At 55.7% G+C, this 24,692-nt stretch overlaps 1 protein-coding gene across 1 annotated transcript in view; it reads right to left on the bottom strand.

The window, feature by feature from the left end:
• The window catches only part of SPTBN5 (spectrin beta, non-erythrocytic 5), a 52,783-nt gene that overhangs the window by 18,039 nt on the left and 10,052 nt on the right, over positions 1-24,692 (bottom strand). Inside the window, exons 8-41 of the mRNA XM_021084893.1 lie at positions 23,752-23,890; positions 23,434-23,666; positions 23,018-23,171; positions 22,722-22,925; positions 22,432-22,638; positions 20,951-21,083; positions 19,797-19,933; positions 19,524-19,715; positions 18,488-18,640; positions 15,038-15,168; positions 14,581-14,820; positions 14,024-14,311; positions 13,247-13,487; positions 12,975-13,114; positions 12,727-12,826; positions 11,798-11,968; positions 11,179-11,343; positions 10,522-10,736; positions 9,951-10,134; positions 9,578-9,778; positions 9,211-9,327; positions 8,021-8,178; positions 7,519-7,654; positions 7,131-7,276; positions 6,029-6,143; positions 5,818-5,928; positions 5,444-5,623; positions 3,732-3,935; positions 3,426-3,575; positions 3,095-3,199; positions 2,571-2,738; positions 1,648-1,797; positions 1,311-1,502; positions 1,036-1,131 (exon numbers count right to left, since the gene is read on the bottom strand). Of these exons, the coding sequence (XP_020940552.1) occupies positions 1,036-1,131; positions 1,311-1,502; positions 1,648-1,797; positions 2,571-2,738; positions 3,095-3,199; positions 3,426-3,575; positions 3,732-3,935; positions 5,444-5,623; positions 5,818-5,928; positions 6,029-6,143; positions 7,131-7,276; positions 7,519-7,654; positions 8,021-8,178; positions 9,211-9,327; positions 9,578-9,778; positions 9,951-10,134; positions 10,522-10,736; positions 11,179-11,343; positions 11,798-11,968; positions 12,727-12,826; positions 12,975-13,114; positions 13,247-13,487; positions 14,024-14,311; positions 14,581-14,820; positions 15,038-15,168; positions 18,488-18,640; positions 19,524-19,715; positions 19,797-19,933; positions 20,951-21,083; positions 22,432-22,638; positions 22,722-22,925; positions 23,018-23,171; positions 23,434-23,666; positions 23,752-23,890 (5,656 nt within the window). The remainder of the gene's footprint in view (positions 1-1,035; positions 1,132-1,310; positions 1,503-1,647; positions 1,798-2,570; positions 2,739-3,094; positions 3,200-3,425; positions 3,576-3,731; positions 3,936-5,443; positions 5,624-5,817; positions 5,929-6,028; positions 6,144-7,130; positions 7,277-7,518; positions 7,655-8,020; positions 8,179-9,210; positions 9,328-9,577; positions 9,779-9,950; positions 10,135-10,521; positions 10,737-11,178; positions 11,344-11,797; positions 11,969-12,726; positions 12,827-12,974; positions 13,115-13,246; positions 13,488-14,023; positions 14,312-14,580; positions 14,821-15,037; positions 15,169-18,487; positions 18,641-19,523; positions 19,716-19,796; positions 19,934-20,950; positions 21,084-22,431; positions 22,639-22,721; positions 22,926-23,017; positions 23,172-23,433; positions 23,667-23,751; positions 23,891-24,692) is intronic.

Genomic DNA, 24,692 nt, shown 5'->3' with positions numbered 1-24,692 from the left:
TTGAATCTGCACCACGGCAGTAACACGAGCCACAGCAGTGACAATGCCAGATCCTTAACCTGCTAGGCCAGCAAGAAACTCCACAAAAGGCTTACATTGGAGCTCTGCAGCCATATACTGGAGTTCACGCTATGGCATAATGGGTTAAGAATCTGACTGCAGTGGCTTGGGTCACTGTAGAGGCGCAGGTAGGTTCAAGGATCTGGCATGGCCACAGCTGTGTCCTACATCACAACTATGGCCCAGATTCATTTCCTGGCCTGGGGAACTTAGAGACACCATGGATGCAGCCATTAAAAAAAAAAAAAAAAAAAAAAAAAAAAAGAAGTCACATACTTCAGGGGATGAAGTTAGAACATTTGGGCTCTAACACATGACTGTGAATACACCTGTCCAATTTCTTTCCTCTGCACCACATAAGAGAAATTGATTTTGCGGGTGTGTATGAGTGGGGAAGGGGGTCTAGGGGAGACACTGAGATGCTGAACGAGGGTTCTGAGCAACTGCACTTTACTGATCATCCATCACGCTCAGGCATAAGTGCATTTAAAACATTTTTTGGAATAATCAGATGCAGAGGAAATCGCACAGTTTGTATAAAGAAGACCCATGTACCCTTTGCCCAGCTTCCTTCAACAGTCACAGCTTACTATCTATGGCACCATATGAAAACCAGGACACTGCCTTTGGTATCACTGTTAGGCAGACTACAGACTTTATTCAGCATCGAGCAGAACTGACATGCATCCATCTGTGTGTTGGGGGCAGGTACAGGGCCAGGAAGTTTTATCACGTGGGTAGATTTGTGTAACTACTACCACCACACGCATGTTCTTTTACCTATGAGGTAAGCGGTATTCCCATGTTAAATATGAAGAAACTAAGCCCTGGCAAGCTGAGGAGCCTGCCCAAGTGCATGCAGGCTGTTAAGTGTGGAGATGACATGAAGGCCCACATCTGGCTCCAGAGCCCAGGCTCAGTCACTACCCCGAGCTGCATTTCCCAATGCAAGGATGCATGGCAGGGCCCCCTTACCCCGGCCCAGACTCCTGGGAGCTGGCGGAGCTGCCTACGGAGCTGCAGGCAGTGCTCAAGGTCGTGGCCCAGGTCACTGATGTTCACCATCACCTCCTGTGGAGGCCCAGGGTCAGGAAGGCTGCACTCTTGAGCACCCAGCGCTGGGTGCACCAGTGGCTAGGGTGGTATTGGGGCAGGGGGAAACTTTGGGAACTCCCTGCTGGGGCTCCCTCCCCCATCTGTCAGCCCCGAAGCCCCAATCACCGCTCTGTCCCTGCCCGGCTGGGTCTCACCATCTCCTGGATCCAGGCCTCTGCAATGTCTACTCTTTGCAGGAACTCCAAGAAGTTCCGCCTGTCCACCAGGTCCTGGCTGCGGAGGGCCACTGCCTGCCTCAGCTTCTCCCAGTGCTCCTGCAGTGCCTGCAGCCTCTGGGAGACCTCTCCCACCCGAGGGTGGCTCTGTGCCAGGAGAGCCTCCCCCTCCTGGGGAGAGAGGGGACATCAGGAGACTTCGCCTGCTGCCCTTTCTCCTGCTTTTTCTCCATCACGGGCTCCTCCTGCTTCAGACCTTTCCCCTTGGCCACTGGAGGTGGGGGATGGGGGGTGGGAGTGGGGGCCTGGCTGGTACCTTGGCAACAGAGATTATGACCTCCTCATGGGCCTGGACCTCTGCCTCAAAGGCCTGGTGTTTCTGCAGGTGCCTCAACTTATCTTTCAGGTCCCCAGGAGGAACTGGCTCTTTCAGCTGCTGGAGTCGCTCCTGGATCCAGTCCTCGACCTGGTGGGGGTGGGGACACGAATCTCATGATGCTGATGCTGCCTTGGTCCACAGAGCTGTCCTGCATGCCTGCTCCCAGCTGTTGCCCAGGTAGCTGACTGCTGGCCCAAGGGCAGGGCTGGGCAGTGCCTGGTAAATGAGATCCAATGGTCCCAGACCCAAAAGACAGCCCGGGGCCCAGGTACCCCCCAGACACAGGAAGGGCCTGGGCAGGGACACTGGGTGGAATCTCATTTTGGAGGTGAGGCTTGCCTGCCCTGGGCTCTGGACTGCTCTGCTCTCTCCCAATGCCTCTCTTTCTTTTCTTTTTAGGGCCGCATCCACAGCATACGGAATTTCCTAGGCTAGGGGTCCAATTGGAGCTGCAGCTGCAGGCCTACACCACAGCTACAGCCACACGCGATCTGAGCCACATCTGTGATCTACACCACAGCTCACGGCAACATTGGATCCTTAACCTACTGAGCGAGGCCAGGGATCAAACCTGCAACCTCATGGACACTAGCTGGGTTCTTAACCCTCTGAGCCACAACAGAAACTCCCCAATGCCTCTTTTTGCCCCAGGTTACTGAGACCTTAGGAAGCAGCAGGGTCTTCACAGGGCTTTGAGTCAAATGCCTGGGCTCCAGCATGGCTCCTGAGAAAGCCATTTAACTCTCCAAACTTCAGGGTTGTGTCGAAGCCTGAACGAGCCCATGAAGGTAAACGTTATCTGTAACCTGTACCATGTGGCCCAAGTGGAAGGCACTGGGCTGGGGAGGGGGGGGGCTGACCTGGATGGCGGCCCTGGTGAAGGCAGTTATCAGCAGGGAGGTGTGCAGGGCGCATCCCCAGTCCTCCGCCAGCTCCTTTACCCGCGCCCGGCGCTCCAGCACCACGTGGAGCAGGCCCTGTGCCCTGGGACCCGTGAACATCTTCGCCTGCTCACACAGGGCTGCCACCTGTGGGTGGGGTGGGGGTTGAGGGTGGCACAGCCCGCTGTTCTTCCACTTGGGGAGGCTGGAGAGGGGCTGGCCCACAGGTGCGACCTAGGGCTGGCGGGTCCTCCCAGCAAGCCAGAACCAGCCCCCTCCCTCCCACTCCCCATGACCACGTGACACATGGTCCCTGTGTCCTCGCAGTTGGGCCATCCCAGCCCAGGCCCTCCTCCTAAGCTCAGTCAGTGCTAACCAGGTGCCCCAGCCCACCCTCATATATCAGCATTACTTGTGGGTACATATCAAGTACCCAAGTCCCCCATTTCGAACTGTGTAGATTTCCCAGACTCCCACCATCCAACTCTGACCAAACCCATTACCTTCTCATCCTGGGAAGTCAGCACTTTCTGGAAGGTCTCATGCTTGCGGATCAACAGCTCCACCTCTTCCACAGAGCTCCCCAGGGTGCTGGTTTTCAGGAAGACCTGGATCAACCCGTGGAAAAGGCAGAGGCCATCAGGGACTGTTCTGACAGCCAGCCCCACATCCTCATTTGCAGCTCTCTGGGCTGAGGCAGTGTGCAGCCTCTGGGTGCCCCATCAAGGAAAAGCCAGAGCCCCAGAAAGCAAGTGAGTGAGTGGGGGGAGGGGAGAGAGGGGGAAGAATGGGACTAGGAGTTACGTGTGCCTCCTATGGGGTGAGGACACCTGCCTCCCAGGCTGTGAGCATCTTGTCCAGGCGGCCACACTTTCTGAGGAAGAGCTGCTCCCGGTGCACGGCCAGCAGCCTCTCCTGCTTCTGCTCCCAGGCCTGGAACACCTGCTCCCGCCTGTCCTGCAGGGCTCGCAGCTCTTCCTGGACCTGGGGATGGGCACGTGGGGAGCCTGCACTGGAGAGAGCCGCATGGACGAGACAGAAGCGGATCCCGAGGGAAGCCTCGGAGGCCATGGCATGTGACACAGTGATCGGGGCAGGCTCCGTCAGGGGAGGCTGGGGGCACTAGAAAAGGGGGCCCACCTCTTTGACAGATGTCCCTGAAGCCAGAAGCACCTGCTGGCCCAGCTGGGTGGCATGCTGGTGCAGCTCCTCCCGGGCCTGCAGCTCTGCCTGAAGCTGTTGGTGGGCGCTGAGCTTTAGCAGACTGTTGTGGGGTTCCTGGGAGCTCTCCCCATCCTGCAGTTCTGGCCACACACTGGCTACCCAGGAGGTGTAGTCCCACACCTGGACCCCAGGGAGACAGAGGGAGAGAGAGAGGTGAGGCCTGGGCTGGGCAGCAGAGAACCAGGCTCGGAGGCACAACTACAGCCCTCCAGCTCTGGAGGATCCATTCACACCCTGGAGTGGCCCTGAGCTGTCTGGGGGTCAGAGCCTCAGGTGAGGCTCAAGGGGCCCGGGGTCACCTGATTCCTCTGTTATCATTCAACCCAGTCCCCCCAGGGCCACTGAACTTCCACAGGTGCAGAAGAGCCTCCTCCTCGCCCCGACCTGAGATTTCTCCCCACCCTTGGCTTTCGCTGGGCCTCTTGCTTAGAAGTTCTTCCCCTTCCTTCCATCCCTTCCCAGCTCACATGTTCATCAAAAGCCAAGGCCTCCTGTGCCTCATGGAGCCTGCCCTGGCCCCCCGACATCTCATGACATCTCACTGCTTGCCTTGTCCTCTGAATCTCTGGTTTCCTACTTACAAATAGTCTTCTGTTGATTTGTGTACCAATACATGTTAGAGCTGGAAGAGCCTTGGGTCTTTGTCCTAACACCTCCTTGCCCAGATCAAGAGGGTACAATGTGTGTGCAAGAGTTATGGAACTTCTAGGCACTCACACACAGGGTGTTACAAGCTAGGATAAGTGCCTTGCTTGAGTCCACACTGCTAAGAAGTGGCAGAGCTGGGTCTTCAAACTGGATCCCTTTTGCTGTGTCATAGTTTCGGCTTTCTGGTCTGCCAGGCACCGGGACATGGAGACTCCTAGACAGCCCAGGGCTGGGGCTTACTGTCCCAACCTGACTCTCTGGGGCATTAGGGTCATGTCCCCAGCTAGATATGCTCCCTGATGGCAGCGAGTCCATCTTTCATAGGCTCTATATCACCTCCTCTCTCACCCATAGCTCTTAGCACAGAGCTCAACAAAGGTATTAAAAAGATGTTGGCTGGAGTTCCCCTTGTGGCACAGCAGAAACGAATCTGACTAGTATCCATGATGATGCAGGTTTGATCCCCGGCCTCACTCTGTGGGTTATGGATCCAGCATTGCCATGAGCTGTGGTGTAGGTCACAGACTTGGCTTGAATCCCGCATTGATGTGGCTGTGGTGTAGGCTGGCAGCTGTAGCTCTGACTTGACTCCTAGCCTGGGAGCTTCTATATGCTGCAGGTGTGGCCCTAAAAAGAAAAGGGGAAAAAAAAAAGATGCCAGTTGATCTAGAGGTCACTGTTTAGGACAGTTGGGTCTCTTGTTATGGGCTCTCCTAGGGTATTTTTCCTCCTGTGCTCTGGCTATGACCCCTGTCTCTTGACTGTGCTCTCTCTCACCTGGGCTGTTATTGATACAAACCTAAGGAATCACAGCAGGACCCCCTGGGCTGAGCCCTCTGACTGGCCAGACAGATACCTACATTGCTCTTCCTGCCCAATGCTCTTCCTGCTCATGTTCACACTCGTTTTCCATCCAGGGCCTTATTAGTGCATGCACACTCACAGTACAACACACGCACACCAGGGGAAAGGAGCCTCACCGCTGTGTGGAAGTGGGCCAGGAGCTGTGCCTGTTCCAGGTGGGTCCGGCGCTGCTCTACGTGCAGCTTCAGGGCCTCCCAGGCCTGCTCCAGAGCCTGCTGCCTCTGCTGCACTGCCAGAGCCTGAGGCCTGGGCCCCAGCTTCTGCATGGTGCCTCCAGTCTCCAGCAGCTCCCGCAGCTGGGGGCAAGGTGGGGGGTAGGGAGGGGAGGCTGAAGGGCCAGCTCAGCTCACAGTCCCTCCTGGCCCATGCCCTCCATGCACAGTGGGCATGGCTGGTGGCCCTGAGGGAGTGGGGAGAAAGCCAGAGAGCAGATGGGTGTCCACCGGGGCCTGTGGGACTGAGTGGGAGAGGCAGCCAGACCTGGGCTCACCTGCCGCTCAGTGCCCACAAGTTCCCGTTCCAGTCCCTCTTGTCTCCTTAGCTGGGCCTCCAGCCCACGCAGGTCCTGGGCCACGTCACAGGGGAGACTTGAGGCTTTCTCCTGAGGAAAGGACATGGCCAAGGGCATTAGGAATGGAGGGGGGAGCACTGAGCCTGGATCCAGTTCTAGAAAGAACCGACTTCCTCCCCCAGGCTCACACCTGGACCTGGATGAGGGCCTCCGACAGATCTCTGTGAACTTTCAGAGTGACCTCAGCATCTTGGAGCAGGCGGCTTCGGGCCTGGGTCAGCTCCCACAGCTCCGACCAGGCGGCCCTGCCCACGGGGGTGAGGGAGGGGGCAGCCAGTCAGTCATTGGCCTGGACCCACATTCTGCCCCCTCGCTGGGCTGGTCAGCCCCGCTGCTCTCTGGGCTGCATCCAGGACTAACCCAAACTCTTCTTCCTAATCCCCTCTCCCACCTAGTCCTGGAGCCTGTCTTTCTAGCTTTGCTTTGAATCCAATCCTTCACTGTTGGCATGCTCAGCACTGAATTGATTTTTTTTTTTTCTTGTCTTTTTCTCTTTTCTAGGGCCGCACCCATGGCATATGGAGGTTCCCAGGCTAGGGGTTGACTCAGAGTCATAGCCTCCAGCCTACACCACAGCCATAGCAACGCCAGATCTGAGCCGCGTCTGTGACCTACACCACAGCTCACTGCAATGTCGGATCCTTAATCCACTGAGTGAGGCCAGGGATTGAACTCGCAACCTCATGGTTCCTAGTTAGATTCGTTTCCACTGCGCCACGACGGGAACTCCATGAACTGATTTCTGGGCTGTGTATATTCTTTACATCTTGTGCCCTCAGGTCCCAATGGGTCAATCAGATGATAATCACTCAGGGACAGAGGCCGCATCTGCTCTCCATTCCTCATTTACTCAGCAAACTCTCCCTGTGTCCCTAAGACTGGGCTGGGCTTCGTGCTGGGGGTTATAAGCGAGGATGACTTGCCTCGAAGCTCAAAGGTTGGGGGAGGATCCCCATGAGCCAGTGGGCAGCTAAGCAGTCTTGCCACGGCCCCTGCTCCAAGTCCTGGGAGCCAGCGGTTTGAAAAGGGCCCCAGGGGTCTGGCAGGGCTCTCTGATCTGCACACCCAGCCTTGTCTCTCTTTACAGGCCATGGCCACCTGTGGCAGGCTCAGCTTCTCTGAAAGCAGCCCCCTCTCCAGACATGTCGGGGGAAGACAGAGCCTCCTCTTAACACTCTAGGACCTGCTTGCCCTTTGCCCTCCTCCAAATACGCAGCCTGGCCAACACTCACTGCAGATCCTGCTGCCTCTGACGGGCCTTGGGGGCAGCGCTGTGTCCATGCTCCAGCAGGCTCTCTGCCAGCTGCTGGCAGGTGGCCACCTGTTGGCCACCCCTCTCCACTTGGTGCTGAAACCTTGCAAACTTGGTGCGGACACTCTGAGGAGAAAGGGGAGCAAGTGACAGGGTGGCCCCTAGCTGGTGAGTGGCAAGCAGCCTGGGGAGCGAGGCACCTCTGTGACATCTGGGCCAGGGGGTGCTGGATGGCTGTAGCGCCTGCCCCATTGGACCTGAAAGACCCATCCTCAGCCAGGGCTCAGAACCCATGGCCCCCTCTCCAGCCAGCCTAGCCCCCAGCATCCTGCCCCAGGGCTTCCTCCCTGGCCCAGGCCTCCTCTCACCAGGACGTGCTCATAGTCCTCCCCAAGGCTCTCTCCTCCTCTGGCCTCCTCCTTCTGGCTGCTCAGCCAGCCCTGCAGGGCCTCAGCCTCCCTCATGAACTCATGCAGCTTCAGGGTCCCCTCCAGCTCCCGGTTGCTGTGGGGACAACCCGTGGTTCCCCAGAACTTAATTGCCCACCCCCCTGGGGACAACCGGCCCAGCCACAGGGGGTTACCTGAAGGAGGAGGTGATTCATGGTCTCTGCCCAAGCTGGAGGCTCTGGATTCAGGGAGAGGTCAACAGAGGAAGGCCAGAGCGGGACAGGGAGCAGGGGGCTAGGGGTCTGGGTTCTTGCCCAGTGGGCCTTCACTGAGGGATTTAGGGAAAGAGGGGAGCAATGCACAACAAGGAGTCAGCTGCCATCCCTATGTGGACTACGGGCTCCTTCCAGCTCAGGGTTATGGGATGCTAACAGTCAACCGTGGCTAGGTCCCCTAAACCTGAGGGTACAGCACCCCTCACCGTGTGGCTGCCAACTCCTGCAGGGCCTGCAGCCGCTCCCGGAGCCTCTCCTGCACCCTTCCCAGCTGTGCAGGGCCCTCAGGGCCAGTGAGGGTTTGAGTCCTCTGGTCAAGCTCCTGCATGGAGCTCCAGTAACAGGCCAGCTCCTGTTGAAGGGCCTGCCAGCACACAAGGCTCAGACGGGGTGACGCATCCATCTATCCATCCATTCACCCTCTTGTTCACTCGCCTGATGATCGGAAACCCACCCATCTCCCCCATCCACGCATCCACCCACCCACCCACCCATCCCAACCCATTGGCTCTCTCATGCACCCACCATCTGCGTACCCGATGGTGACAGAGATCTTACTGTCCCATGAAAGTGAAGACACAGTCTGTGCCTGCAGAGGCTTGCCATCTAGCAGGGAAGGGTGAGTGATGGGTAACCTGGGCCCCAGCACCACAGTACGAAAAATGGATGGAGTTCAGAGTTTCCCAGGTTGCCTGGGATGTTGAAGCTCTGTGAGGCCACAGCTATGGGCAAGTCCCTTAGGAATGGCTCCAAGTCCTCAGTCACAGGACCTTGAAATACTGACCACTAGGGCTCTGTAGACAAAATGCCCAGGTAGGAGGACACTGAGTGACAACAGGGTTCAGGACTGCCATAGGTCCAGGGCTCAGGTGTGGTTCTAGGAGTCAGATTCCAGGAAGCGGGAGGGGGACTCCAGGCCTCCCTTGCTTTAATCAGGGATGCTTGTGGGGGAGGTAGGTTTCAGGAAGGGTATTTGGTTAACTCAAAGGAAGGTAGTCAAAGTGTGGGAAGAAGAAGCCCGTGGAAGATGTGGGGAGGGCTGGAACGGGTAACCCTCAGAAAGGAGAAAAGTGCCAGGGGGAAGAGAAGACACAAGAAGAGAAGGCAGAGAAATCCAGAGGTCTCAGGGGTGTCAATTACTACAGAGATGAAAGAAGGCAGATGGGCTTTTCAAAGGGGTGGCCTCTGAAGAAGGGGGCTGCTGGGGGTGAGCAGGGGCCCTGCAGGAGTTGGGTGGGGGATGGGGAGGGGCTGGCTGGCTTGTTTCCAGGCAGCAAGAGCAGGGTTCTGTGTCTCTGAGAAGCAGGATGTGCCCTTTGGGCATGAGACAGACCCCTTCCCCTGGCCCAGCATCAGCCCAGTCCAGACCACAGAGGTAATGCTCAGGACACAGTACCTGGTGCTTCTTAATGAGCCTGATGGTGGCTGCCTCATCCCTGCCATAGTCCTGACTGCTCATGAGCTGCCACTTCTCCTCCACCCAGTCCTCCAGCACTGATGCATCCAGAAAATACTGCCAAGAATGGTGCCAACTCACCCCAATGGTCTCAGATGGGACCCCTACATCACCTGCTGAGGCCGTCACACCACTGCTCTCCAGCAGGCAGCCCAGAGAGGCTTCTGCACCCATGGGGACCAGGCAGTTCCAGGCCCCGAGTTCTCACCACTGACCTAGCTCCTTGAGAGCCCCAGGTCCTGCAGACATTGCTCACAGAGGCCACTGACTGGCTCCTTCCCCTGACCCCATGCCCTCGGCATCCTACCTGCTGGAGAGTGGCAGCCTGCTGCAGGCCCTGGGCCCGTGCCTCACACGCCTGCTCCAGCTCTGCCCAGCGGCCTTCCAGCTTCTGGCACTGCTCCGTGATGTGCTGGGCCTCGGGGTGCCTGGAGGCTGCGAGATTCCACCCGGAACCCAGCACCCGTTGCATCTGTCCCCGGTGGGCTTTCACCTCTGCCTGGAGTTCCTGCCACAGAACAACACAAGGCGCTGCCGCCTCTGGGATTCTCTTAGCCATGGGGTGCCTGGAACAGAGCTGTGGATGCGGCTCCAGGGCCCAATTCTGGCAACACTCACTGGCAGAAAAGGGCTGGGGGCAGAGACTAAGGTCTGGGAAAGGGAGAAAACGGGACCATTACCTTGTGCTTGCGGAGAAGGCTGTGGGCACCATGCAAGGACTTGGGGGAGCAGGAGCTCGCTGAGGGCATGTGTTCTGCCACCCACGTGAGCTCCACGTTGCTCAGGTGGTGGAACTGGTACAGCTCGACTGAGGCCTGCAGCTGCAGTCGCCGGGTGGCCAGCCGTCCCTGCAGGGACCCCAACCTGGGGGGAGGGAGAAGGAGAGGCTGGGAGCTGGTGAGGTCCAGTGCTTGGTTCTTTTTTTGGCCCAGCCAGAGACCCATGCATGAGGAATGAGGTGACAGTAGGGGAAGTCTTATCTGATGAGGGGGAGGCACCTGAGAGGGTCCCACTCAGAGGACCCGCCTGGCTGGGGCAAAGTGCTTTGGAAACGAAAGGGCTCCTCATTGTACACAGCTGTTAGTGCAGAGTCCATTCCAGGGCTGACACTACTCACAAGGGAAAGAGGCTTTGACAACATCAGGGCTTGTGGGGGGCCCCTCTGCTGGGCTCACTGGGTGAAACTGGCCTCAGGTTCACCTGGTGGCAGTTACACACAATGGGGTGGAGATGGATCAAGCAGGCAAGTACCTCTGGAGATGCTTCTGGATCTGCTCTGCGATGGTCTGGGAGCTGACCACCTGGTGGGCCTGAGAGACCAGGGCAGCCAACTTGCTGGCCAGTGCCTGGCTCTCGGCCTCCAGCTGGCGGTGCTGTTTCTGCAGCCCCCGGCTTGAGCCCAGGTCCTGCCCCATTTCTGCACTCTGCAGGGCCCCCTCTAGCTGCTCCATCTTCCTCTTGATGTCCTGGGGAGGGTCACAGGGCCCTGCATTATGCTCTCCACGTACAGGTTGGCAAGTACCCCTTCCTGGGCTCTAAGGTGCAGTGCTAGTAGCAACCAGATACACCAAGGACTTTGGCGACCTCTGTCCATGCCACTGGCCACCCTGACCCAGGGTGCCCAACCCTTCTCCCAGAGCCTCATGAGCACCCCTGTTCCCCTCACACTTCTTCCTCTCTGGCAACTCGAGCTGTGCTGAGCACACAGGGGCACCCAGGAGGCAATCCTGGAATGGCCAATGGTGGGCGAAGTCAGGATCAACATAGGCCAGAGGCCTCCAAAGGCTTCAGGACTTCCCAGGGCCACTCTGGAGTCAGCAGAGCACTCCTCTCCCCTCCTGTCAGTTCCTAGCCCAGCCCAGCCCAGCCTCGGTCTCCCTCCTGTGCCCATCCCTCTCTTCGGCTGACCTGCAGCAGCCCCAGGAGCTGGTCCTGCCACCGAGCCTGCTGGAGCTGCTTCCCACGCTCTGCCATCCTGCGGTTCAACCCTTCCCACTTGCTACTCAGACCCCGAAGCATGGCCTGCACGTCCTCCTGGGCATGGGGCCTGCTCCTCAGCAGCTCTCTTCCAACCTGCAGGGGACACAAAAGCCCGGAGCATCCTGTTGAGCTGATGGTCCTGAGTGTGACCATGACAGGCTGGGCCCGGGGCCATCAGTGGAGGTGCTGTGAGCTGCACTCCACAGGCTGCAAGACCTCGAGCTGTTCCCATGGCCCCAAATCTGTTGGCAGAGGTGGGAGGGTTTTCCTCTGAGGCCTGTGAATAGTGAGGGGTTAGCAGGCGCCAGACTGCCAGGAGAGGCAGCAGGCTCCAGGGCTGTCTCTTAAACTTGAGGAGAAGGGACCATAGAAGCTTTCTGGGCACTAAGACCACAGGGTGCCTGATTAGGGGAGGAAGCTGGGCAATCCTAACCCTGTGGAGACTGGGGTGGATTCTGCCTCCAGTGACTATGCTCCCTGAAAACATGCTCTGCAGGGGAAATGTGGAGCCCACCAGGCCCTGCCCACTGCATCCAATGATCCTCACCTGCTGCAGGCCCTCCACATGCCCCTGTGTGGCCAGCAGCTCGCGCTCAGCTGCTTTGTGCCGCCTGAATTCCCTCAGGATGTTGCCTGGCTCTTGGGATGGCTCATCTGCCACCATCAGCCTCTTCTCCTCCATCCACAGCATTACCCCTGCTACATCCTGCTTCCACTCCTGCCAAGGGACCAGGAGAGGCTGGTGTCACAGAGTGGGGGTGAGGGCTGGTATGAGGACCTTTAGTGGGAGGGGTCTCAGGGTGCTGAAGGATGCACAGCTGATCGTAGGATGCAGGAGAGGTGGGACCTGGGGCTACTGCTCCCCAGTGGGGACAGAGAAACCAAGATGGGGAGGAACAGGCCTCAGGGAAAACAGCAGAAGCAGCCCGGAGAATCAAAGTCTGGCCCCATGGTGCTCTGTGCCCAACGAGGAGGAGCATCTGGCCAGGTCCCCATGGCTCCAGCAGCGTCAGATCAGGGACAGCTCTCTGTCTCCAAACAGGCCTGGGCCCCGGGTAGCCTGTGGACTAGCCCAGCTCTGAGGCTCCATCACGGGCAGAACAAATACCTGATAGAATCAAGATCTGCACCTAGAGCCCATGGCCCGTGCAGGAGCCAGGAGTGCGTGGCCAGAAACCGTGGTGGAGGGGAGCAGCCAGATGAGGGACGGTGAGGGGTTATTCAAGAGGCCCAGGCTTTGGGCCCAGCCCTGCCTCTGAGCTGTGTGGCCTCAGCCTCACTTTTTTCCTTATCTGGAAAAATCAGAGCCAGAAAGCCCATCTCAGAAAAGGTGTTGGGGGGACAGTCAATGATGTAATATGTGGGCAAGTGCTTTGGAAACTGCAGAGGGCCCCACATAGACACAGTTGTTAGTGCAGCAGTGGGCTCTTGGGCGCTCCTCCCAGGAGGCCTCCTATACCCGCGTCGGCTCCTCACCTGGAGCTGGAGGGAGGCCAGCAGCCGCCTCCTTCTCTGCTCACTCCTCTCCTGGACTCTGGTCCATTGGGCCTGGATGCTCTGCAGCAGCTCTCTGACCCTGGGGGTCAGGTGGAGTTGGGGAGCATGTGGGGAGGCTCCACTGTGCCTGAGACCCTCTCCAAATGTTGCACCCAGCTCAGCCCACTGTCCCCCCAACTCCCCGTGTACTCTCCCAGCCTCAGGGCAACAGGCTGTGCAGGTCTCACTTGTGTGCAGCGGGGGGTTGACTCTGAGCCAGCTTCTCGCCACGTGCCTGTAAATCCTCTGCCTGATGGCCAAGAGCATTCAGGAACTGCCCAAACTCCTGGTGCCGCTGCAACAGACTCTGGGCCTCCCTTAGGTCCTCCTGGGGATGCAGAGATGAGGGTCATGCTGGGAGGATGGGGGTCAGCGCCATCTCGCCCACCACCCAGCCTGGCTTCTATGCTCCTACTTCCTAGGGAAGGGGCACCCTGGCTACACACCCCTGGCTACATACCCCAAGGCTGTCCAGTTGTAGGAAAGACTCGTGGCTGGCACAGATGGCAGTGAAACCACCCACTTCTCGACCAAACTTCTGTAGCTCCAGCCCCTCCTGCAGCTGCTGCTGCCTTTGCTCCCAGGCGGCTTTTAACTCCTGGCCTTGCTGGTCCAGGAGCCTCAGAGCACTGGCCACCTCTCTGGAGTCTGGGGAGTCCAAGGCTGCCATGGGCAGGCCCTGAGCCGCCAGCTGCTGCAGCCTGTCCAAGACGACAGGCAGAGAGTCAAAGCCTATCTACCCACACCGCCAATATTTTTCCCCTCTCACCTCCGCAGTTCATTTATCTTGGAGCTCTGATGGGAGGGTAACTGGCAGGGGTCTGAGGCTGGTTAGCCCAGGCAGTCCTCTTGTCCAATGGGACAGCTGTGCCCTGTGCCACTAGTGAGACACTGAATGTAACCAGCCCAGCCCGTGGGACTCACTAGTTGCCATGCTCCCTGAATGTCACACCTTTGCTCCAGTTGGCCATGCTAATGGTGATGCCCAGACAAGTGGATAGAAGCTTCCAGAAAGCTCAGACTCTGCTCTGGGTCCTTCCCGAAAATATGCAGGCTGGATTGCCCAACCAGCCCTTGGTCACACTGTCTTTGTAAACCTGCCTTAAACAACATGCCAGACACCAGCCTGGGCCAGTCATAGGGGACACACCGCTTCCAGCCTCTCCCTTTCTGATGGCCTTTCCCCAAAGGCTGTGGCCAGCCTGAAGCGCACCCCCTCTGCCCCTCCTGTCCTGACCTCTCCTGTTGCAGCTGGATCTCCTTCAGCAGGTCTTGGTGCTCCCCCAGCAGCCGCTGGGCTGAGGCCACATTCACCGCCTCCTCCTTGCTGTTCAGCCGAGCCCGGACACCATCTGCCCACAGCAGCAGCCGCCTGCTCTCCTGCAGGAAGTGCTGGCGGGTCCTCACCTTGGCCTGAGCCTGGGCCTGTTGGGCCACTTGCTGCTGCACTTGCTCCAGCAGCCCCTGCAGCATCGCCACCTCTCCCTGAAGGAACTGGCTCTCTGCGGGACCCAGCTCTTCCACTCTGGGAGACAGGGCACACCATGCAGTCAGCGCCCCGGCCTGTGCTCCCTGGGCAAAGGCGTGGCAACTCTGAATTCTCCCCTCACCCTTGACCTGGGGGCAGTGAGCTTGTGGTCTCCTTTTCACCATGAGCACTTTCTCATACTGTCCCCCAACCTGTGCCCCTACCCTTCAGACAGCACCTCCTGCCCACCCTCCCCACCTCCATTTCATCCTCTGCCCCAACCATAACCCTGCTCAGGCCCTCACGATGCTGAACCCAGGCTGTACTTGCTGGCTGCCCTTTGAAGATAGTGAACACTTCTCTCCAGCGCTGGCATCTTCTGCTGGGCCACTTGCAGGATGTGGTGGCTGTCCTCTAAGTGTCCCAGCTCCAGGGCTTCTAGCTGGAGTACCATGTCCTGCATCTGGACCCGTGCGGACCCACACTCCTGCAGGAAACTGCACATGTGTGTGGTGCTCGCCAGCCGCGTTTCCTTCTCTTTCTTCAGGGCCTCCAGCTGCTCCCACCTGGGCAGAGGGAGCAGGGATGTCTCTGTCCCAAGGACACCTCCCCATCCATCCTGGGACCTGTCGGGCTGGCCGTCCCCATGCCTGCCCTCTCCTCCCTGCCTCCAATGCATCCAGTCTTTCTTTTTGGTGGCTCGGAAGTCAGGTGAGCAGGCACTTGGCCTGGGCACTGCTTCCAGTCTGCCCGCCTCACCCTGCACCCCCTCTTCATTCTCACTTCTGGCTCAGTTCCTCCTGCTGTCGCTGGATCTTGGGGGAGAGTCCCGGACATCTCTGCTTCAGCTGCTCGGCGGAGCTGCTAACCTCTGCCCAGAGGCCTCTTCCCACAGCCAGGGCAGTGAGGAAGTTCTGGGGAAAGGAGATTTTTGCCTTGAGGGAGAGTTTTCTCTTCCCACACTCCACATAAGACCAACTCTGCTACGGAGATGTATGAGCTGTCTCCCTCTGGAAGGAAAGGGCTGGGAGGGCCCTGTAAAAATTCAAGGTCAGGCACCCAAATTGGAAAGGAAGAAGTAAAACTGTCACTATTTGTAGATGACAAGATTTTTTCCTTTTTGGGTTCTCACTCATAGCATATAGAAGTTCTCAGGCTAGGAGTTGATTCTGAGCTATAGCTGCCAGCCTATGCTACAGCCACAGCCAGAGCAATGCCAGATCCAAGCTGTGTCTGAGCTCACAGCAACACCATCCCCTTAATCAACTGAGTGAGGCCAGGGATAGAATCTGAATCCTCATGAATATTAGTTGAGTTCTTAACCCGCTGAGCCACACTCCCAGATGACACGATTTTACATATAGAAAACCCTTAAGGCTCACCAAAAAACTGTTAGAATAAATGAATTCAATAAAGTTGTCGGATACAAGATTGATATACAGATCTGTTCAATTTCTTTCTTTTCTTTTTTCATGCCTGTACCTGTGGCATATGCAAGTTCCTGAGCCAGGGGTCAGATTGGAGCTATAGCTGGGGCCTACACCACAACCATGACAACACTGGATCTGAGATGCATCTGTGACTGACAACACAGCTTGCAGCAATGATGGATCCTTAATCCACTGAGTGAGGCCAGGTATCAAACCCGCATCCTCACAGAGATGCTGGGTCCTTAACCTGCTGAGCTGAACCAGAAACTCCTGTTGAAATTCTATACAATAAGGAACTATTAGGAAGAAAAATTAAGAAAAGAGTTCCATTTATAATTGTACCATTTACAATTATACCAAAAAGAATAAAATAGCTAGGAATAAACTTAACCAAGGAGGTAAAAGACCTGTACACTGAAAACCTTAAGACATTGATGAAAATAATTGAAGGCACAAATAAATGAAGAGATATTTTGTGTTCATGGGTTAGAAGACTAAAATTTGTAAGGAACAATAAAAGATCTCAAATAGCAAAGCAATCTTGAGGAAGAACAATGCTGGAGGCATCATACTCCTTGATTTCAAACTATATTACAAAGGCATAGTCATCAAGACAGTATGGTACTGGCATAAACACAGACACAGAGATCAATGAAACTGACAGAAAGCTCAGAAATAAACTCACACATACAGGTCAATTAAATTTTGACAAAAGAGCCAGGACTATACAGTGGAGAAAGGATAGTCTTTTCATAAATGGTATTGGGGAAATTTGACAGCCACCTGCAATAGAATGAAACTGGAACACTATCTAATACCATACACAAAAATGAACACAAAATGGATTAAAGACCGAATGTAAGATCTGGAATCATAAAACTCCTAGAAGAAAATATAGTGGGGAAACCCCCTTGACACCAAAAACAAAGTGACAAAAGCAAAATAAACAAGGGGGACTATGTCGAACCAAAAAGCTTCTGCACAGGAAAGAACCCATCAACAAAATGAAAAGGCAACCTACAGAATGAGAGAAAACATTTGCAAATCATATATAGGATAAGGGGTTAATATCCAAAATATGTAAAGAACTTACACGACTCAATAGCAAAAAACCAAATAATACAATTTAAAAATGGGCAGAGGCTCTGAATAGACATTTTTCCCAAAATGACATATAGATGACCAATAGCTACATGAAAAGTTGCTCAACACCACCATCATAAGGGGAGCGCAAATTAAAACCACAAAGAGATATCATCTCATACCTGTTAGACCAGCTAACATCAAAAAAGACAAGATACAGGAGTTCCCACTGTGGCTCAGCAGAAACAAATCCGACTAGCATCCATGAGGATGCAGGTTCAAGCCCTGGCCTCGCTCACTGGGTTAAGGATCCAACGTTGCCGTGAGCTGTGGTGTAGGTCGAAGACACGGCTTCGATCTGGCGTTGCTGTGGCTGTGAAGTAACCTGGCAGCTACAGCTTCGCTTTGACCCCTAGTCTGGGAACCTCCACGTGCCATGGGTGCAGCCCCCATCCCCCCAAAAAACAGATGAGAAATACCAGGTGTTGGCAAGGATGTAGAGAAGAGAAACCTTGTGCACTGTTGGTAGGAATGTAGACTGGTGCAACTGCTATGGAAAACAGTATGGATGTTCTTTGGAACATTAAAAATAGAACTACCATATGATCCAGCAACTCTGTGTCTGGGTATTTATCTGAAGAAAATAAAAACACTAACTTGAAAAGATACATGCACCATCATGATCACTGCAGCATTATTTACGATAGACAAGACATGGGAACACCTTAAACATCCATCAGTGGATGAAGAGACAAAAAAAATAAATGTGATATGTACACACACACAGAGCAAGAGCCAGAGAGAGGAATATTATTCATCCATAAAAAGGATAAAATCTTGCCATTCAGGACAACATGGATGGACCTTGATGGTATTACGCCAAGTGAAATAAGTCAGATGGAGAGAGGCAAGTACCACATGACCTTACTTATATATGGGGTCTAAAAAACCAAAAAAAAGTTCATAGATTCAGATAATGGACTGGTGGTTGACAGAGGGGAGGCAAGGGGAGTGGGTGAAATGGGTGAAGGGAGGTAAAAGGTAGAAACTTAGAGTTATAAAATAAATAAGTCATGGATAAAATGTACAGCATGGCAACTATAGTTAATGATACTATATCAATACTTGAAAGTTGCTAAGAAAGTAAATCTTACAAGTTCTCATCACTAGAAAAAAATTTCCCTATGTATGGTGATAAATGCTAACTAGATTTATTGCGGTCATTCATTTTGCAATATATACAAACATCTAAATATTATATTGTACACCTTAATATAATGTTGTGTGCCAATGACACCTCAGTTAAAATGAAATTCATGGAGTTCCTGTTGTGACTCAGTAGTAATGAACCCAACTAGTATCCATGAGGACACAAGATCGATCCCTGGCCTTGCTCAATGGGTTAAGGATTCGGTGTTGCCGTGAGCTGTGGTGTAGGTTGAGACGCGGCTCGGATCTGGCGTTGCTGTGGCTGTGGTGTAGGTTGGCAGCTGTAGCTCCGATTCGACCCCTAGCCTGGGAACTTCTATAAGCTGCGGGTGCGGCCCTAAAAAGCACAAAAAATTCAAGGCCCATCTCCCTCTGTCCCTCCTCCCAGCCAGTAGCACCTACCACAGAGCACTGGGACACAGGAGAGCAGGAGCAGGTGGTGGAGTGAGCAAGACAGGAATAAATGGGGCCAAGCAGCTAAGACCCTCCTCGGCTCCAAGGGGACAAATACCTCATACTTGAGCTGCATGACCTCCAAGTTGTCAGCCTGGGGCTGCAGTGTTTGGAACAGCGCTGTCTGGTCTGCCAGCCAGGACTGCAGCTCCCTACACAAGCCATAGAAGCTGAACAGGGCCACTGCCTCCTCCAACTGGGTCCTGCGGTGCTGAGGAAAGGCCAGCCAGAGACTGGGTAAGGGTCAGTGCCATCCACAGGATGCTCAGAGCAGGTCCCCATCATCCCCAGCAGCAGGGCCCAGGGCCAGAAACCCTCTGTCAGAGGTCCAGGGCAGGAAGCTGGCACAGGGTGGAGGCCCCAGCAGAATATGTGCCTTTTTTGGGGGGCGTTGGGGGCTATGCCTAAGGCATGAGATAGTTTCCAGGCCAGGGATCAAACCTGTGTCACAACAGTGACAATGCTGGCTCCTTAGCCTGCTGAGCCACCAGGACCTCCAGAGTGTGGGCTTTTGATGATTTTGTCCTACTCTGCCCTTTGGCCCTTAGGTGTAGTTCATGCCTCTCCCATGGGACCTGGCCCTTCCTCCGTGGGCTCCCCTCTAGCTGCTGCCAGACCTCACTGCTGCACCGCTGTGCTCCAGGCACCCTGGCCCTCACTCCTCGCCTTTTTTTTTTTTGGTTTAAGCCACATCTGCGACCTACGCCATAGCTGTGGCAATGCCAGACCCTGAACACACTGCGCCACAGTGGGCCCCTCTGCATAGGGCCTCTCTCTGGCTGTCGCAGGGGTCCTGCTGAGAACACTCCTCCTCGCCATCTTCCCCTGCCCTCCCCCAGCTCCACCTGCTCTCAGCTTCTCACTGTTCAAGCCTCAGCCTAAAGGTCATCACCTCAGAGACTCCTTCCCCAACTCCCCAGCCTGACCCGGGCTCCCCTCTCAGGCTCCCAGCTCACAATCTAAGGACTCATTTCGCATCTACTGTGCCCGAAGGCAGGAAGCACATCCAGTCACTGCCCTGTCCCTGGGCTCACAGCTCAGGGTCTGGCACAGAGTAGGTACTTCGTGAACATTCCTTCAACAAGCAGCATTACCTCTGCCAGGGCCCGCAGGGCCTCATAGTCCTGGCTCAAGCGGTCCTGGGTCTGCAGGATGGTGTTGGGGTCAAAGTCAGGGTCAGGCTCATCTGGGAGTGCTATCTTCTGGGTACCCTGGGGGTCAGAGTAGCAGGAAACCTCATGCCAGGCCCTTGGGTTTCTTGGACCTTCCCTCAGGGCAGACGCCACCTGCAGCATGGAGGGCAAGGTGTTTGGAGGGGGCTCCCACAAGCAGCAGAAGGCTTGGCAAGGTGGGGCCAGCAGCTGTACCTGAGGTGCCTGTTCCATGACATGGCTAATGGGCACCATGGCCCGGCGGCCCTCCCAGTCCTTCAGCTCCCAGGTGTTAGGGTGCGTGTAGAGTAGGCACTGCCCAGCCTCTCCCGGGAGTGGGGCGAAGTGTGTCCCTGTGGGAGCACAGGTTCTGAAGGCTGCACTGGTCCAGCTCATCTTTTTGAGGAGGGTGTTTAGGGCTGCACCCACAGCACATGGAAGTTCCCAGGCTTGGTCGAATTGGAGCTGTAGCTGCCAGCCTACACTAACAGCTACAGCCACAACAGATCCAAGCCACGCCTGTGACCTACACCACAGCTCACAGCAACGCTGGATCCTTAACCCACTGAGCGGGGTCAGGGATCAAACCTGCAACCTCATGGTTACTGGTATGGTTTGTTACTGCCAAGCCACACTGGGAACTCCCCAGCTCCTCTTCTTGACCCAGGATCTGGCCAGTGGGGAAGGGCAGGTGCTTATTTATTACTCAGCCCTGTGCCAGGAGCCCTGGGGGTTAAAAGGGGACATGCTGGAGCTTCCTGAGTTCCTGAAGGCTTGACGATCTTCTCAGGCTTGCAAGCCCACAGACCCAGAGCCAGTGGGACACTTCCCAGGTCTGTGCATAGATAAGCAGAATGTGCGCCATGTGAAATTAATACTATGGGTGTCCAAGGGGGGAGAAATGGCCAGCACAGTCTGGGGTTGCTGGGAAAGATTTCAAGGACAAGGTGGGCCTCATTGGGCCTGGCTTGGGGAGTAGCATTTGCAGAGGGGGAGGCAAAGTGGCTCTGGTGGTAGGAGCTGGGGCAGAGTGGGGTGGGGGAAACACAGGCTGGCCCTGCTTGTGGGGTGGATGAACAGCTATGCTTCTGCCCTGGGCAAGGGTCAGGCAGCAGTGGCAGCCAGGTTGGCTACTGAGGGCTGTCTTGAGAGGGCTGAAGAAAAGGAATAGGTACAGAGAGAGATAAGAAAGGGGGAAAAAGCAAAGGGAAGGCTCAGAATTTCAGGCAGCTTCGTGTTTTTCTTCATGCTAAGCCCCAAACGATCTCTTCTTGACTTCTTCCCTTCAGTCTTTAGATGCCTCTGAAAGCCACACAGGATAAAGTTATGATGCTCTATTAAGGTTCCCACATGGGGTCTTGGCCTCATACCTCTGTAGACGAAGCTCATCTGGACCTGAGGGCACGGGTGCTGGCTGCCCGACAGTGCTAAATTTTGGGTCCCATCTTGGGGACTCCCAGTCACATCCCCATCAATTCTGCTCCAGTCTTCTGTGGGCTCCTTCTGTATGGAGGAGGGAAGGCTCTGTTTAGCTGCCAAAGTGGCTCCCCATCCCCAGCAGAGGGGGCACCTCTGCACCCCACCCCCAGCATCATTGGACGAAGCAAGGGTCTGAAAATGCCAGGGACTAAGGACTAAGCCCTCTATCAATGCCAGCGCTGGCTGGTCAGTAGAGGATACAAAAGAAGGTTAAGGCACATCCAATTCATTTGTTTAAACAATGAACTCAAACTGGAGAAGCAGACCGCACAGAACAGGAGGAAAGAGACACCAAAAGCGGTAATGTGTTGTTAGTCTATAACACAAGTGCCCAGAGTTAAAATCCTAGCACCCAAGGAAGGATAGGGTGGAAACAACCCTGGGCCAGGTGTTGGGAGGCCTTTCCAGCAGGTCCAAGGGTAGTAATTTGGCCTCTGTGAACCCTGGTTACTTCATCTGCAAAGTGAGAGGGCTGGACCAGACAACTGCTAATACACTGTGGAGCTATGTTCAAAAAGAGTTAATCATACATTATTCCAGGGAATAAATGCAAAGGAAAAAGGAGAACTGGACCTCAGCCAAGTTAGATCCAGAGACATTTCAGACCTTGCTGTCTGGTCTTGGTAGTCAGGACCAGAACCCTAGACAGCTACTGGCTACTCCATCACCCTCCCTCCTAAAATATAAGGACCTGAGCTGCAGCTCTGCAGGTGTATGGGACACGACTGGGCAGAGGGAGGGCGTCTGGGACATGAAACTTCCTTAGGATGAGGGTAGAGGGGCCAAATATGAGTGCAGGGTCTGAGGGCTGTGATTTACACATCTTATATTACATACACAGCTTCTTGAAAGACACCTGCAAGCCCTCATAGGGCTGGACAAACATTTCCCCCAGACAGGTATGTTTTTTAAAAACTAGAGGCTCAATGAACTGAGAGAGGGGTTCAGAAAGCAGTCTGGTGTAGTGATTAGGCCACCCCAAACCTACAAGGGCCAAGTCAGGAAAGAGAACCAAACAGGGGTCAAGGGTCAAGGGTCACCTTTGGCTTAGTGGTCAACATAAAGGGACACTCCAGGACAAAGCACCTGCAAACTGGTGGGTAAAGTGAGCAACTGCCAAATTACACTTGGATGGCCTCCAACAGTGGGCAGACAGAACTCCACAAACTTGGGTGAGGGAGGCAGGGGAGAGACTATGAAGAAGGGTGGGCAACCCTAAACCTATGCGAAGGCTGTGATTCCCCAGCCAGGAGCCACAAAAGCCTTCCCATTTCCACCCTCTGTGTGGCCACAGGAGAGCAGGCACAGCATGTGCATTTGGTGTGGGAGGCATGTGGGTTTGGCTCCCTGCCCAGCTGGAGTCCCCACGCACCAAGAGAGATGCCCGGGCCGTGGCTGCCCGCGCCTGTTCGTCCAGTTGCTGCAGCTCAGCTCCAAAGGCGCGCACGGCATGTTCCAGCCGCAGATGGCGCAGCAGCAAGGCCTCGGCGGCCACCTGGTCCTCCCCCAAGGACGCGCTCTCCAGCGCCGACCGCTGCTCCCTGAGCCATGAGGCCGCCTCCGCCACATCAGCAAAGTACTGCAGGCAGGAGGGCAGGCTGGGTGTGGCCCGAACCCACACACCCTGCCCTGCTGCCTGGCAAGCGCCCACTGCCCCACTACCTGCTGGACAAACAGAGCCGCCTGCAGCTGCGCACCCCGCCCCATCATGTGGGCCCAGAGCCGCTGCCATGCATCCCGCACTGCCTCAGCCCGTTCCTGGGGATCAGGCCATGTCGGGGGCCCGTGCACTGGGCCCAGATTGCGTCCCCTCCGCACGAGATCAGTGCACACTGCCTGGTGGTGGCGGAGCTCAGCTTCTAGGACCTGGGGAAGCGCAGAGTAGGAAGCTGAGCTGGGAGACGGGAAGGCAGGACTGCTGAGAGGGGGGATCCTGCAGGGTGCAGGGTAGTGAGCACCTTGTGTTTCTGCAGGGCCGCAGAGATCTGGCTGAGATCCTGGCCTGGGGCTTCATTCTCCACCAGCTGCCTGCGCTCCCTCAACCAGGCTTCCTCCTCCTCACAGCTGTGCAGGAGCTCTGCCTGGTGCAGGGTCTGCTCCAACAAGGCCCGCCTGAGGGAGGGCAAGGGCCACTGAGGGGCTCTGGCACTCACAGGTCATGGGCAGGGATTCCTCACCAGGCTCAGACACCCCCCTCCCTTTAGGCAGGAGTTTTCCTTCCCCTGGATGACTCAGCAGAGCAGACAGAGGCCTTGGGGCTGAGGGCCAGTGCAAAAAAGAAATTGCCAGGCAACAGTATTTTAACCTGGGTGGGAGGTAGGTTGGGTTATAGAGAAGTTCTGGAGAGGGTAGAGGAGTTTGAGTGAGCTCTTACCGGGACCTGGCAAGAGACACCAGGCTCTGGTGGAGCTGGATCAGCGCCTTGGCCTTGGCCTGTAGCACTTCCACACTAGTGTTTGGTGAAGAGTCCAGCTGTGTCGCCTGGTGGGCAAGATGGCTCACATGGGCTCCATGGGCTGTGATCTGGGCCTCCAGCAGGTCATGCTTCTGCAGCAGCTCCACTACCTCTGCCAGTTGCTGCCCACAGGCTGTGGAGCTGGCCAGCACCTGGCCAGGGGCAGACAAATGGTCATTAAAGTCCCAGAGTCCTGGGTCCCCACGAGGGCCAGGGCTTGGCCAGTCCAGGGCCCACCTGTAGCTCGTTGAGCTGGTGGGAGGCAGTCTCCACCTCCTGCAGCAGACTCAGCACAGCCTGCAGGTCTGCTATCTGCTCCCTCTGCCCTTGGAGACGCTGAAGGAGCTGCTCCCAGCGGCAGGTGATCTCCTCCTGCCTAGGCGGGAGAGAAGGGTGGTCTCCACTGGCTGGGCAGGGATGTTATCTTGGGGCCCACGGTTGTGGGTGGGGGGACTTGGCTGTCATGGAGGAGCCCAAGTTTCATGTTGGGGCTGTGAGCATCCTAGCCTGGGGCAGTTGGGGGAGTGTTCCCGCCTTTCAGGCACAGGCAGAGAGGTTGGAAGGAGGGCTTGGGAGGCTCAGCCCTTCACACACTCCCAGGCCTTCTTTCCAGTCTTCATCGCAGGTAAAAGCAACTCCAGCCTTCTGGGTGCCCCGGCCAGAACCTTGCTAACTCACTTTCCCACATCCCACATCTGATCTGTATGTGTATCCTCTTGGATTCAGAATGTATGCAGAATCCCACCCTTTCTCATCTCTTCCATGGCTTCTCTAATCTGGATTATTGTAGTAGCTTCATAACTGGTCTCTCTGCTTCTGCCTTTGCCGCTTCAGTCTATTCCTGACACAGCATCGAAAGTGATCACTGTAAAATCAAATTTAGATTGTGTCACTTCTTAAGTCCTGCCATGATTTCCTGTCTTTTGCTGAGTAAAAACCAAATCTTGGGGGGGTCTCTTGTGGTGCAATAGGTTAAGGATCCATCACTGTCACTGCTGTGGCGTGGGTTCCATCCCTGGGCCTGGAACTTCCATATGCTGTGGGTGCGGCCAAAAAATAAAGCAAAATAAAAATAAAATAAAAGGAACCCTGAACCCATAAATCACCCCTCCTCTGTGGCCAGGTATGGCTATGGTAGGGTATGGCTATGGTAGTAAGGCCGTAGCCTGTTCACAGGC

This window comes from Sus scrofa, chromosome 1 (genome assembly GCF_000003025.6).
Source record: "Sus scrofa isolate TJ Tabasco breed Duroc chromosome 1, Sscrofa11.1, whole genome shotgun sequence".
In the NCBI taxonomy this organism is placed as follows: Eukaryota; Metazoa; Chordata; class Mammalia; order Artiodactyla; family Suidae; genus Sus; species Sus scrofa.
This window is presented reverse-complemented; position numbering and strand designations above follow the sequence as displayed.